The sequence below is a fragment of the Notolepis coatsorum genome (assembly GCF_963971535.1).
Source record: "Notolepis coatsorum genome assembly, chromosome: 6".
Lineage (NCBI taxonomy): Eukaryota > Metazoa > Chordata > Actinopteri > Aulopiformes > Paralepididae > Notolepis > Notolepis coatsorum.
This window is the reverse complement of record NC_140170.1, coordinates 156808540-156822089: the sequence shown is the minus strand read 5'-3', so window position 1 is coordinate 156822089 and position 13550 is coordinate 156808540. Positions and strand designations below refer to the sequence as shown.

General features: G+C 45.7%; 1 protein-coding gene across 1 annotated transcript in view; it reads right to left on the bottom strand.

The window, feature by feature from the left end:
- The window catches only part of wdr1 (WD repeat domain 1), a 37914-nt gene extending 25009 nt beyond the window's left edge, over positions 1 to 12905 (bottom strand). Inside the window, exons 1-5 of the mRNA XM_084317181.1 lie at positions 12772 to 12905; positions 12133 to 12254; positions 9143 to 9233; positions 8746 to 8893; positions 4951 to 5131 (exon numbers count right to left, since the gene is read on the bottom strand). Of these exons, the coding sequence (XP_084173307.1) occupies positions 4951 to 5131; positions 8746 to 8893; positions 9143 to 9233; positions 12133 to 12254; positions 12772 to 12787 (558 nt within the window). The 5' untranslated portion in view covers positions 12788 to 12905. The remainder of the gene's footprint in view (positions 1 to 4950; positions 5132 to 8745; positions 8894 to 9142; positions 9234 to 12132; positions 12255 to 12771) is intronic.
- Between the last annotated feature and the right edge of the window lie 645 nt (positions 12906 to 13550).

Genomic DNA, 13550 nt, shown 5'->3' with positions numbered 1-13550 from the left:
AGCACTGGATGACCTCTCTATCAAGGTACAGTCCCTGGTAGGGATGCTGGGGTCCCAAAAGGAGAAAGGGATATATGAACTGTATGCTAACTCTAATGTAGAAAGGATATTAGAGAAGCTCCCTCCCGCCCGACAAGAGCGCTTTCGGCGGCAGAGAGACCACCGCGACCCCAACGGCCCAGAGGCATCCCTCCTAGACCTATCCGAGTTCCTCGCCAGGGAGGTCAGCAGCCTACGACTGGACACGTTCGTGTGGAGTGGACCAAGCCCAAGACCAGGACCTCGGGGATCAAATGATAACCGCCGGTCGGTGACCGTTATGCACCAAGCCGAATCAGTACCGCAGCACAAGAACCACAACACCCCCTCGACGAAAGAGGAGTGGAAGATTGAATGCCAGTACTGTGAAGGGGAACATCGGCTGTATCAATGTGACACTTTCAAGAAGCTGACCACGGACGAGGTGAGTCAGTGGATCAAAGACCACCGCCGCTGCTTCCGCTGCGCACGCAGCCATATGGCAGCTGAGTGCCGTTTGAAGAAGAAGTGCAGAAGGTGCGGCGGCGCCCACTTGGAGGTCCTGCATGACATCAACAGGCGTCCGCCAGGACAACAAAGTGGGCCCGTCACGGTAATGTACCAGGCCGAGGCGGTGGCACCAGTACCGAAGATCCACCAGACCGCCCCCTGGTGTCCCGACTGCTACAGCAGACACTGGGAGTCACGGTGCTACTCGGACGACCGCGAGTCGGCACCACTCCGGAAGATCCAAGGCAACCGACCAACAGGAGTGCTCCATATAGACCAGCATAGCGGGACCCCCCCGAGTGCTCATCAAAGTGGTCAGAGTGCTCCTGAGCTACGAGGACAAGGTCCTGGACACTTACGCCGTCCTAGACGATGGGTCTGAAAAGACTCTCCTCCTCGCTTCCGCCGCAGCCCAGTTGGGCCTGCGGGGTGCCAAAGGAACAATGACAATACGTACCATCAGAAGAGACCAGAAGACCATAAAGGGTGAAAATGTCTCCTTCAAGATAGCAGCGGTGGATCAGCCCGAGAAGCAGTATAGTATTACCAACGTCTTCACCAGCCACGACATAGGCCTGTCACAGTACACCTACCCCATCCCACAGCTGATGGCGAAGTACGTGCACCTACGCAGACTACCTATACCGCTTATCGACGGCGCCACACCGACCCTGCTCATCGGCTCTGACCACGCGGACCTCATTCTCCCAATTGAGGCGACCCACATCGGACCCAAAGGATGCCCAGTCGCGGTTCAGACCCGACTGGGGTGGACGCTCCAGGGCCCCCTCTACGGACTTGACAGTCAACCCACGTCTACACGCTGCCTACACACAAGGTGAGCGACACCGGCCACTCTCCCATACAGCCCGTTGAGAGGCTATTGACATTAGGCGAGAGGCCTGTGAGAGAACCGTGGGCACAAGAGGGAGTTCCGAACTCCACCCCCCTCAGCTGCGCTCCAGACGTAGCTGACCTCGAACCCAGCACCACAAGCGACTCCTTGATGGGGTGGCCGGAACCGGCCCCTCCTCAGACGGGGTACAGACCAAACAAGAGAAACAGACGGAGGAGGTGGAGGCACAGCCAAGCACAGATCAAAGCAGTCTCAGGCCCGCTTCCTCCTAACCCCCCTACCATCCTGTCCAGCCCGTCAGAAGCGGTTCAAGGACAGGGACAACTTAAAAGTGGACACAATCGTCATGATCATAGACCAGTCACTACCCCGAGCTATGTGGCCGGCCGGCCGCGTAAGCAAAGTGATCACCGGTGCCGACGGAAAGGTCAGAGCGGCCGAAGTTCTTATCCAGGGACGGACATACACCCGACCCGTGGCGAGGCTGATAGAGTTGCCAAGGCTACCTGACTCCCTTGATGACGACCATGACCCACTGACTTTGTGAATTGCCCTACTCCTCACAACGGACATTGAGTAGTTGACAAGACGGTTAATCTGTCTCTGCTTATCTAATTAGGTGCGGACTAATTAGGAGGCGGCTGTTACAAAGGGTCAGATTAAACCGAATATATATATTTATTGCTTGAGATATATTGTATAATATTTGTATATTGTTTGATATCCCTTGTATATTCTTTGTACATATACACGGAATATCCCTTTACCTAGGTACAAACCAGACCATAATATTCGTTCTCCTATTGGACAGCGACCCCCCAGGCGCCAACGGCCATACCCCTAATGTCTAGTTCAAAGCCACCGCTAAGACATGTCTCAACATGCCCAGGTTTGCGCAGTAATACGAGACAGAACTGAGGTTGGCACTAGATAATTCACCTTACGTATAAATACGGCGCAGGTGGATACAGCAGCACTTAGTTCACTCCGTTCAAAGTATCAGTTCATTCAGTTCATCATTCGTTCAAAGTAATGTATCGTCTTATCAAACGTTAAAGCCTTCACCACGAGTCAACGACCAAGTGAAGTGAGCAACCTTGCGTCTAAATAGAGCACTTAGAACCACGTGCGAATAGGATAGTAAAAGTGTCAGAGCTTAGTGAAATAACGTCAAGTTCGACCTAGTTAAATGTGAAGTGCCGTGCACAGGAGAATCTACACCGGTGAATGCAGAGCCTTTTCCGGCTGGATTATATTGCTTTTGGTACTGTGGCTGCTGGAGCAGAGAACCGTCTACCCCACTGCTGTGTGGGATCTACCCGTGAGGAGCATCACTCGAGCCCGTCTCTAGGAAGAGGCTGGCTGGCTTTCATCCATGCTGTCGCGCCTACTGATCGAGGGGAGTATATGTACCGCCTCCCGTAGCTGGAGCTTATTGATTCCTTGTTGATCCAGACTTTTGCATCCGAACATTCCTCTCCCCTGCTGGCTTACAACCGGAGGGAACCCCCCTTAGTATCTCCAGCTGACTACCATTGTACCTTATATAATTCTTATGCTACAGGTGGTATTCAATTATACCCATCGTACTATGCTCATGGACTTACGCTCTTGACCTACTTAAGTGTTCTTCGCCATATAAGCGCAACTCAATAATTCTCATTCTGTAACCTATCGTTGCTATAATAAATAAATCCCTCTCACTAGAACTTTAGGTGTCATTGTTGTATTCTTGTGTGGGTGTTCACCATATATACCGTGTACTGTATGGCCAGTAATTAAAGTACATAACTAAGTAGTGGTTTAATAATACCATACTCTCAATACAGTCAGGGAATTGTGCCCCTCAGTTACAGGATCCGATAGCTCACGTTAGCCAGCTGCTCATGCAATCGGTAATGCTAGCAGAATGAATGGATGTAAACTTTATTTAACATATTGCATATGGGTACAATACAATACGGCTCAATACAAACAATTGTTAAGGGAATGCAGACTGTTGTAGCTTGGACTGGGATCCTTATAACAATAACTTGACAACACATGGTAGCTGCAGCTATTTGGGACAGCTCTGCCTCTGTCCCAAACACACACACACACACACTCTGTTGTCACCGGAAGGGCACGCAGATGGTATCTACTGCGCATGGGCGTTTTCGCAACAACGGCTCATGCAGACTACACGCTGTTGTCGGCGCGTTTTTTAGCGGTTCTCCAAAACGCAAACACAATTTAGCGTTTCAGCCGTATCCACAAAGAAACGCCAAAAAACGCATTTCTGTGTAATAGGGACATGAAACGTATTCAAAAACGTATAAAGAAACGCCACAAAAACACCAGTCTAACCATGGCCTAAGTATAGACAAGTGCAGGGGCTGTAGCCTTTGGCCTCTCAGCTAGGTGTGAACTAAGCTATTGTTTGGGGCAACCAAAATAATACGAGAGGAGAAATTAATTTCTTAAAGACTCCAATTGTGCCACAGACCAATGAGGACGTAGCAAGTGACAGCAATAGAAACGTTGTTATAGGGGAGTAAGGATGGGAATCGAAAACCGGTTCCCGTTGGGAGCCGGTTCCTAATTGTCCGATTCCTGGAATCACATGCCTCCGTGACTATCGATTCCTCTTATCGCTGCCAGGTTTTTCCGACGGTTGCGCATTTTAAAACAATAACGTTAGCGCCAGCATGCAGCCATAGAGCAGACTATTTGATTCCTTAACACATTGGTCGCCAAAAACGGCGTAAGTCGTTATTGCCTGCCATGCATTGAACGCCAACAACGGCGTAAATCGTTTTTGGGATCAATATTAAATTTTTTTAAATGTCAAGTTGCATTCTAACCAGCTTAGTTCTGTTGCATTTCCAATTTATTTATTTAAATTATAAATGTAGCAGGGATCAATAAAGAATCGGATCGATAAGCAGAATCGATAATGGAATCGTATCGATAAAATCTTATCAATTCCCATCCCTATGGAGACAAATATCCAGTGAGGTAGCAAGACCAGAGGTCACAGCTGCCCTTTGATTAATCTGGTTAATGACTAGCCTCAGGGTTTTGACAACTGATCCCCCACCACCCCCTCTTTCCCCCGCCAAAAAAGAGGAAAGGCTTGAAATACAAATCAGATTAATTGTAATTATAGAGCTCTCATACGGTGGGACTGGACCTCTCCTGGTCCAAGCTATACAGGGTGGATGATCGCGGCCTGGAAAAAGCGGGAACATTGCTGTACACTATAGATCTACATTATTCAGTGGGGAGGGGGGCGGGGTTCTATGAATTTGTAACCCAGTATATGCATTGCATCAAACTTCCTCTCTGTAAAAAGTCCCTCTAGTTCCCTCAAACTTTCACTCCTGCTCTTCTCCCTCTCTCTTAACTAATTCAACTGTTGCGTGCCTTGTTTTTCATTATTAGTCTCCCAAAGACCCAAGACCCACGATTCCCCTGTTAAACACTTCATTCGCCATAGAGCGTTGGCCTAGTTGAACTCTGCTACTTGTTCGAATCGCTTTTGGATATAAAAAAAAAGAAAGAAAAGAAAACGTGTGTAAACTCACGGTTAGTGTGAACTTGAACTTGAAGGGGGGCCCTTCGAAGAAGGAGGCGGTGTTGTCGTCACTGCCGGTGACCAGGCGATAGGGGCGGGTCTGCTTGATGTCCACGCTGTTGATGACCTTGCTGTGGCCCGAGAGTTCCCCCACCGAGGAGCCGGTGTCCCACAGGAACACAGCCGCATACCTGAGAGGCACGAAAACACACAATGTAACACCTGGCATGGGTTCAAACACACCATGTAACATCTGGCATGGGTTCAAACAAAACACAAAATGTAACACCTTGCATGGGTTAAAACAAACACCTTGCATGGGTTCAAACAAAACACACAATGTAACACCTTGCATGGGTTAAAACAAACACCTTGCATGGGTTCAAACAAAACACACAATGTAACACCTTGCATGGGTTAAAACAAACACCTTGCATGGGTTAAAACAAACACACCATGTAACACCTTGCATGGGTTAAAACAAACACACAATGTAACACCTTGCATGGCTTGGGTTAAAACAAACACGATGCAACACCTTGCATGGGTTAAAACAAACGCATGATGTAACACCTTGCATGGGTTAAAACAAACACATGATGTAACACCTTGCATGGGTTAAAACAAAACACACAATGTAACGTGCATGAGTTTAAAAAAAGCTGCAGGGCGTCAGTGTGGCGAGCTGCAATTTTAGCAACCGTTTGAGCCATAAGGTATGTGCTCTAAATCCAAGGCTACATTCACACTGCAGGCCTCAGTGCTCAATTTTTATTTATTGCTCAGATCAGATTTTTTTCTATTTGGCTGTTTACATTAAAGAATTTGGCCAAGATCAGATTCCAGTGTGAAGTGGTCACTCTCCTGAACAGACCCACATGCACAAATAAACAATAACAAAGATGGATTTATACATGGGACACTGAAGTCAGTTTATGGTTTAATTTATATATGTTGATGTGCAGTGGAGGTTGACTAAATCATGAGCAGATGATAATGGGAGCGAGGAGGAGGTGAAAGAGACGTTTCTTCTTTCAATATGCTTTCAAACACACACCAGTTATGATGCGTACCCTCAAGTTTTGCTTGTACAGTGTACACCCCATAAGGTAAACACCTCACCGTCTCAAATCAGAATAGAAAAGATCAGATTCCATGTAATTTGTGCCGTTCACACAGTCATGAAAGAATCAGCTCAGAGTCAGACATGAGCAAAAAAGAAAAATCGGATTTGGGCCAATTTTCAGCTGCAGTGCAGTGTGAACGTAGCCCAAGTGTACCGAGTGACTGGTTCAAAGATAATCTCATCACTTAACCAAGCAGAGCAAGCAGAGGGGCAACACATAACAGACACATGAGGAAACTTCTACTACATTCAAACTGAAATTTGCCTGCTGCTCGAACCCAAGGAATATGAAATAGACGACATGCTCTGTAGCCTATAAATATTGAATAGGATACATCTCGAAATAGTCCCGTTTATGCAAATGTTGACCATGCTTCGGTCGAGATTGAACGTGTGATTGCATGTCTTCGCTACAGTTTTGCACAGTATATTCAAGTCAAACAGTGAAACACGTGCAGAAAAAGGTGAGGCTAAGCCAGGTTCATATCACGTTCTTCTTGTCTGAGCAGACAATTAGAAGACATGCTAGAAGACAAGACGATGGAGAGCAACCAAGAGAGAAGCCACAGTACTCTAGACCTTTAAACAACTCCTGCAGGACAAAATCAGCTATATCGTATGATCCAAACCAAGGGTCAATACGATCCGAGAACACCAAGGCCACAAACCACAGCAATGAACTGCACCGCCAGGCAACAAAGTCATGTAAATCCAAAAGCAGTCAAACGTCGTCAGTTGTCACCATAATATATCATATATCATTGTCAGATTAGCTGTGCGATACCTTGGTATAATTATAGTAAACAAATGAGACCCAACTCTCACAATAAGACCAGATTTTCTATGAACCCTGTTGCAAGGATATTTTCCATTTGAGGGATAATGTAAATGTTCAGTTCTTAGTTAGAAATATATATACATATGCTCACCATCACTGCACCACAGAGAGCGCACTACCACCACAATGCTCACCATCACTGCACAACAGAGAGCGCACTACCACCACAATGCTCACCATCACTGCACCACAGAGAGCGCACTACCACCACAATGCTCACCATCACTGCACCACAGAGAGTGCACTACCACCACAATGCTCACCATCACTGCACCACAGAGAGTGCATTCATAAAATATTGTCATCTAAAGCAAACAATGGGGCTTGAACTTGATGTGCCCAAAATAGATACAGAATATGAAGGTATAGGGCGGCACGGTGGCTCAGTGGTTAGCACTGCTGCCTCACAGCAAGAAGGTCCTGGTTCAAACCCCAGCAGGGGGCCTTTCTGTGTGGAGTTTGCATGTTCTCCCTGTGTGCACGTGGGTTTCCTCCCACACCATAAAGACATGCATGTACGCAGGGACTACAGATGAATACCAGCTCATTAGCTAACTCTGGCACATTTACATTGATGTGGAAACTGAAGATGTTGATTAATGTGCACTGTACTCTCTATACCGTCATGGATCCATGCAATGGTATGGATTTTTACTACACCGTCACCAACGGTATATACCCATTGTAAGGAATATACATAAAATCAATCAAAATAATGGTTCCTTGCAGTAGTATTAAAAAAAGTTAATGAAATGGCACAGTGAGAATTGTATTACAAGATAACTACATACGAATATTACAATTCATACTGGAAAATGAAATACAGCCAAATAACGTTACACCATCAAAACGTAAGACAAATATGGTGATATATTTATACATATGGCCCTACACTTGAGATGAATGAGAAGTTGACCGCTTCCATCATTCGACTACCTATGAAAACAACTCGAGTAGCTTCTCTCCAGTCCAGTGTTCCCCACAGGCGAGGACATGAGAATGCACTGTTACCACATAATTTTTTCCTGTAACAAAATAATGTCAGACTTCCTTGTTCCAATTACAGTAATCAATTACAGATATTAATAAAAAGATAATATATATTTTTTTAAGGTCATTACTTGCACTACATAACATCGCTGTGACAATCCAGAAACTCCCCTAAGCCTACTGCTCGTTTCTCCTCACCTTGTTCCCTGTTTCGATCATCTTTCCAGAGCAGGAGAAAAGACACTATGAGGACACTGCTGGGTGTCGCACGCTCTTCCAAAAAAAGCAACAGACAAAGCCTGACTGGACACAGACCCCCCCATTGAGCAAGAACACATGACAGAGTTTTACAGTGTAATACAAAGGTAATGTAGCAAGTAGTTGGAAGTAGAGAAGGTAACCACTGCGCTCAGACAGGTGCGTGCGTAGTCCAAAAATATTAAGTCGCAAGTAGAAAAAAGGGGTAGGGACCGCACTCAAGGAATATTGTTTGTTTTAATACGCACAAAACGTTTTCGACCGTCCGGCCTTCATCAGTGTGCAATGAAGAATGGTTGCAACAAACAAGCCTTAACTAGGCTGTGATCGTCGATTCACGCCATCTCCACAAGATCCCAGCTAACAGTGGCAATCATGTGCGTAAAGACGAAGGTACCACTGCTGGGAATTTAACCCAGGTCTCTCTGCAGTGGTAGGTGAGGGCTTAGACCTCTTAACCCAGACGCCCCTTTAGTGTATAATTTCATTGGTTTAGGGCATCTATTTCAAGGTGGAGCCGTCTAATATTGCGGTGTGAAACCACTAATGAGTCTGCATGGGAAACATTACAATACGGGAACCAGGCGACTCACTTCTCTCTGCCCTCCCCCACCACAGCCATCCTCTTGCTGTCCTCCGTCCAGGCAATGTCCTTGATCGTACCCCCAAACGGCTGGTACTCATACTTCAGTATGTGCTCCTTCTGGGTAGTGTCCCAGATACGGATCTTTCCGGACACATCTGAATGGATTTAGGGAACAGCAGGAATCAGGAATTATTGCACCATATTGTCTTGTGTATATTTCACGCTCCATTTTCCCCCTCCACGTATATTATGTCTTACACTGTTAAGAATGACTTGTTTATGTATACATTGCACTCACATTGGTAATCAAGAGCAAATGCTCTTGAAAGGAGCCTGGATACTTGATATCTGGAGTATCACATTCACACAACAACAATGTGTGTCTATTACAGGAGTTAACGTACCGCCAGAAGCAATGTAGAAGCCACTGGGAGAATACTTGGCCACAGTGACTTGGTGAGGATGCTCTGTGTAAATGTCCGCGATAGCCGGATTCTGCCAGAAGATAAGAAACACAGGTCGTTGGAAGACACCACAAAATCCCAACCCACGAATGTTCACAATTAGAAAGTCAAGCTCAGGGCTAGATCCACAAAGAATGGATTGCACGGAGCAAGTTGCACCCTTACTTACAATTCATGATGAATTGAAAATGGGGGACCCTGATGTAAACAAGACGAAAGTATTTCTCTGGTCTGCATCCCCTTAACCCTTTCTCTGCCACGCTTATGTACATCCTTATACCATCCTCTGCCAGCTCTATTTGTCTATGGAGAAGTTCCCCTTCTTTGCAGGGCTATAACTTTTTAAATTGTATTGCTAAATTGACATTACTATGGCCCATTCAACGTCAATTATCTATCGTTTAGGATGTAGCAACGTTCTACTTTTTCATTCACATATTCATACTAAAATACGGCCTAAAGTATAAATATGTTTTTATCGTTTTCTGCAGCATTCTGCAGAACGTGATTTATAGCCCTAAATGCATATGATCAAATACAGTTTGATAGCGATCGGCGCCAGATAAAAATTTTCAAATGGACGTGCTTCTAGAAGTTACTACTTATCATCTGATGTTGACCGGATGGGGGGGGGGGGGGTCGTTTATAATTCCGTGGCCAACGTTAGATGATTCATGTAGTGTCGGTGATATGATCATCAGATCAGTTTGTATCGAACACGGTAAAAATAAACGCTGAAACTTACCCCAGTCTCCTCGGGCCGTTGGGCGATGAGCAAAAAGATTGCTATTATGGGATGTTGAAATATGCGATCCATCTCCAGGTTGTATAATAGTATATACGTCCAAATCATGTTGTTTATCGAGTTATTGGTAACGGATCGCCATCCATTGTGTCGAGCTCGAGTCCCGGGAGCTATAGCGAGTGGTCGGACCGAATTTGGATGAGCACCAGTTTCCGTTTCCGGTTTGCTGTTTGGGCGATCCGCCGATCGGCCACCAGCTGGCGCTCTTGAACCGTTGAACAGTAGATCTCAAGTCTCCGCGGGAGAAATATGATTGCCATCACAGATTTTTGAAATATTGATCTTAATGACGTGTTACGGCGTCATTGGCAGATTAAGCATGGCGGGGAATGACGTGTTACGGCGTCCTTGGCGATTAAAAGGGTTAACAATTGTGTGTATTGAGCCGTACTGTGTATTGTACCCATTCTGCAATCTGTTAATAAAATTATCATTCAATCAATCAATCTGCACTGTGATTGAATGAAAATGTTATTAACAGATTGCAGAATGGGTACAATACAGTACGGCTCAATACACACAATTGTTAACCCTTTAATCGCCAAAAACGCAGTAGGACGTCTTTCCCCGCCATGCTCATTCTGCCAAAGACGCCGTACCACGTCTTTGATATCAATATTTCAAAAATATGTGATCGAAATCATATTTCTCCCCCGGAGACCTGAGATCTCCTGTTGATCCCCTCTCAACTCTCCAACGGTTCAAGAGCGCCATCTGGTGGCCGATCGGTGGATCGCCCAAACAGGAAGTGATGCGCCGGAAGTGGTGCTCGCCCATATTTCGTCCGGGCACTCGCTATCGTTAGCGGGACTCCATCTTGATACACTGGACATCGATCGGTTGCAAATAACTCGATAAACAACATGATTTGGACGTATATACTATTATACAACCTGGAAATGGATCGCATATTTCTACATCCCATAATAGGAAAATGTCTGTTCCACGCTCATCGCCCAACGCTACGAGGAAGCTACGGTAAGATTCAACGTTCTTTTCTAACGTGTTCGATACTAACTGCTCTAATGATCATATCACCCACACTAGATGAATCATATAACGTTGGCCACGGAATTATAAACGACCCCCCCCCCCCATCCGGTCAACATCAGATCATAAGTAGTAACTTCTAGAAGCACGTCCATTTGACATTTTTTATCTCGCGCAGATTGCTATCAAACTGTATTTGATCATCAATATAATGCATTTGGGGCTATAAATCACGTTCTGGAGAAAGCTGCAGAAAACGATAAAAACACTTTTTTTTATCCACTTTTTCTCCCATTTTCTATATTTTCTCCCATCCCAATTTCGTATCATCCAATTCAACCCTCCCCTGTCACGGACGCTGTTTCTTGCCTCCCACAAGCCGGCTGCAATGTGGACTAAGTCATACATAGCACAAGTCCCCTCCGGTACTTGAGGTAACAGCAGTTGCATCTTTTCACCTGCGCAGCTCGATCTCTCAGTGGCGAAGAGTAACGCGTGGGAGGCTCACGCTGCCCCCGACACTTCCTGATTCTACTGCGCAGGCGCACCAACCGACCTGTAGGAGTCGCTGTCCACAACGCCCGATCCCCACCCATCAGTTTCCCACCCCCTAATACGGCCAATGTGTATTAGTACGGACGACCAGCTAAACTGAAAGCAAATGTGGAGCGCTGGGCTCGAACTGACGAGCCCAGCGTCTCCAACATTTCGTGGCGAGTGCCTTGCCCACTACGCCACGTAGCCGCCCTCGATAAAAACATACTTATACTTTAGACTGTATTTTAGTATGAATATGTGAATGAAAAAGTATAACGTTGCTACACCCTGAACAATAGATATAGGACGTTGAATGGGCCATAGTAATGTCAATTTAGCAATAAATTTAAAAAGTTATAGCCCTGCAAAGAAGGGGAACTTCTCCATATTAAATAGGGCTAGCGGAGGATGGTAAATTATGAATTTAAGCATGGCGATCAAAGGGTTAAGGGGATGCAGACCAGAGAAACCCTTTCGTCTTGTTTACATCAGGGTCCCCCATTTTCAATTCATCATGAATTGTAAGTAAGGGTGCAACTTGCTCCGTGCAATCCATTCTTTGTGGATCTAGCAGTTTCAAAAGTTATTCCCAATTTACATCAATGTTTCTGATGATGACGCTCTTCCCGTTGGTGTAGAGGAAGTTGTTGCCTTTGGGATCCCCGCCGATGACTTTGGCGACCCCCCTCTCCATCTGCGGGAGGCTGGCGAATACGTGTTCTACATGCACACACAAGAAGAATGACAGGTGACATTATAGTGCAGCAACAACATGGTGTACATAAAATGAAACCCTGTACTTTTATTTTATTTATTTTGTGGGGAGGCGCAGAATGCAGGTTAACCCCCCACTTCGAGCTAAACGATCAGACACTCTGTCTGGACATGTCATAACAATGCATTGCCTGCGATACATAAAGCTCATATCCTCTCACAAGTAACTAGCGAGTCTGTCTGACTAGCCCGACACACACACAACTCGTCTGACATTATTACACCTGTAGCGAGAAGGTATTTCAAAATCAATTCGACGAAAACAACAGTATGTGGAATTTCACAAAGTTGACGCCAACAAACGCCAGCGTTGAGCCTTTCCACGTCCAGACCGTGTCTATGGGCGAGGTTAACGTCAAGGCTAGCACGCTAGCTGGCTAGTTGGCTCTTCCGCGATACCGTTCAAAGTAAGTGCTCCGTTGCGTAATATTTGCTAAATAATAACACAAACGATTAAACTTACTCAATTCACAGGACATGTTGCTGTTGTTCTAATTCCCAACTCCTCCGGATGAATGACACAGTGAAGCTCCCTGACTGCGGACTCCCCTGTCTTACAAACCCGGAAGCGAGCGGCGCTCTCGGTATGTCTCGCTATGCCCATATATGGTAAACTCGGCTCCGACGCGGCAGCTGTCAACCACTCGTCCTGCGCTACTGGCCGGCTGAGGAGATGACGCTGGCTGGGTTGGGTTGAATAACCTAAAAAATAAATACCCAACAAGGTAAATACAAATCAAATAAGGGCCATTCAAACCCGTGTTGTGAGGTAGCGCATCATGTCTGGCTATAATTACCGTGATGATGTCAAATTTCACTGTCATGATTTGTCATGTGCTCAAATAGACGAGACTACATCATTCCACCTCTGGGAGATGGGGAATCCCCCTCGTCTCTAGTGGGTGTCGATTTCTAAATTTTCAGGGCTGGGATGCAGATGATTCCCTTTTCTATTCATTCATTTATTAATTCGTTCATTCGTCCTTTCTGGATTTCGTATCTAACGTTGGTTACATAACCAACAGAATATAAAAAGGAAATCCTACTTTAATCTCTACTGGAAAAACTCACATCATCTACTGTTAAGGTGTGATTTGGGCAAAACGAACCGTACTCGTGGCCTGTTGGGATGATAGGCTACTTGGGCTACTTCTCTTTATAAAAGAAAACTGCATATGACTGCAGTGCAATGCACTTGAGTTTGTGATGACAGTTGACAAGTGTAGAATGTGCCATGTCAGC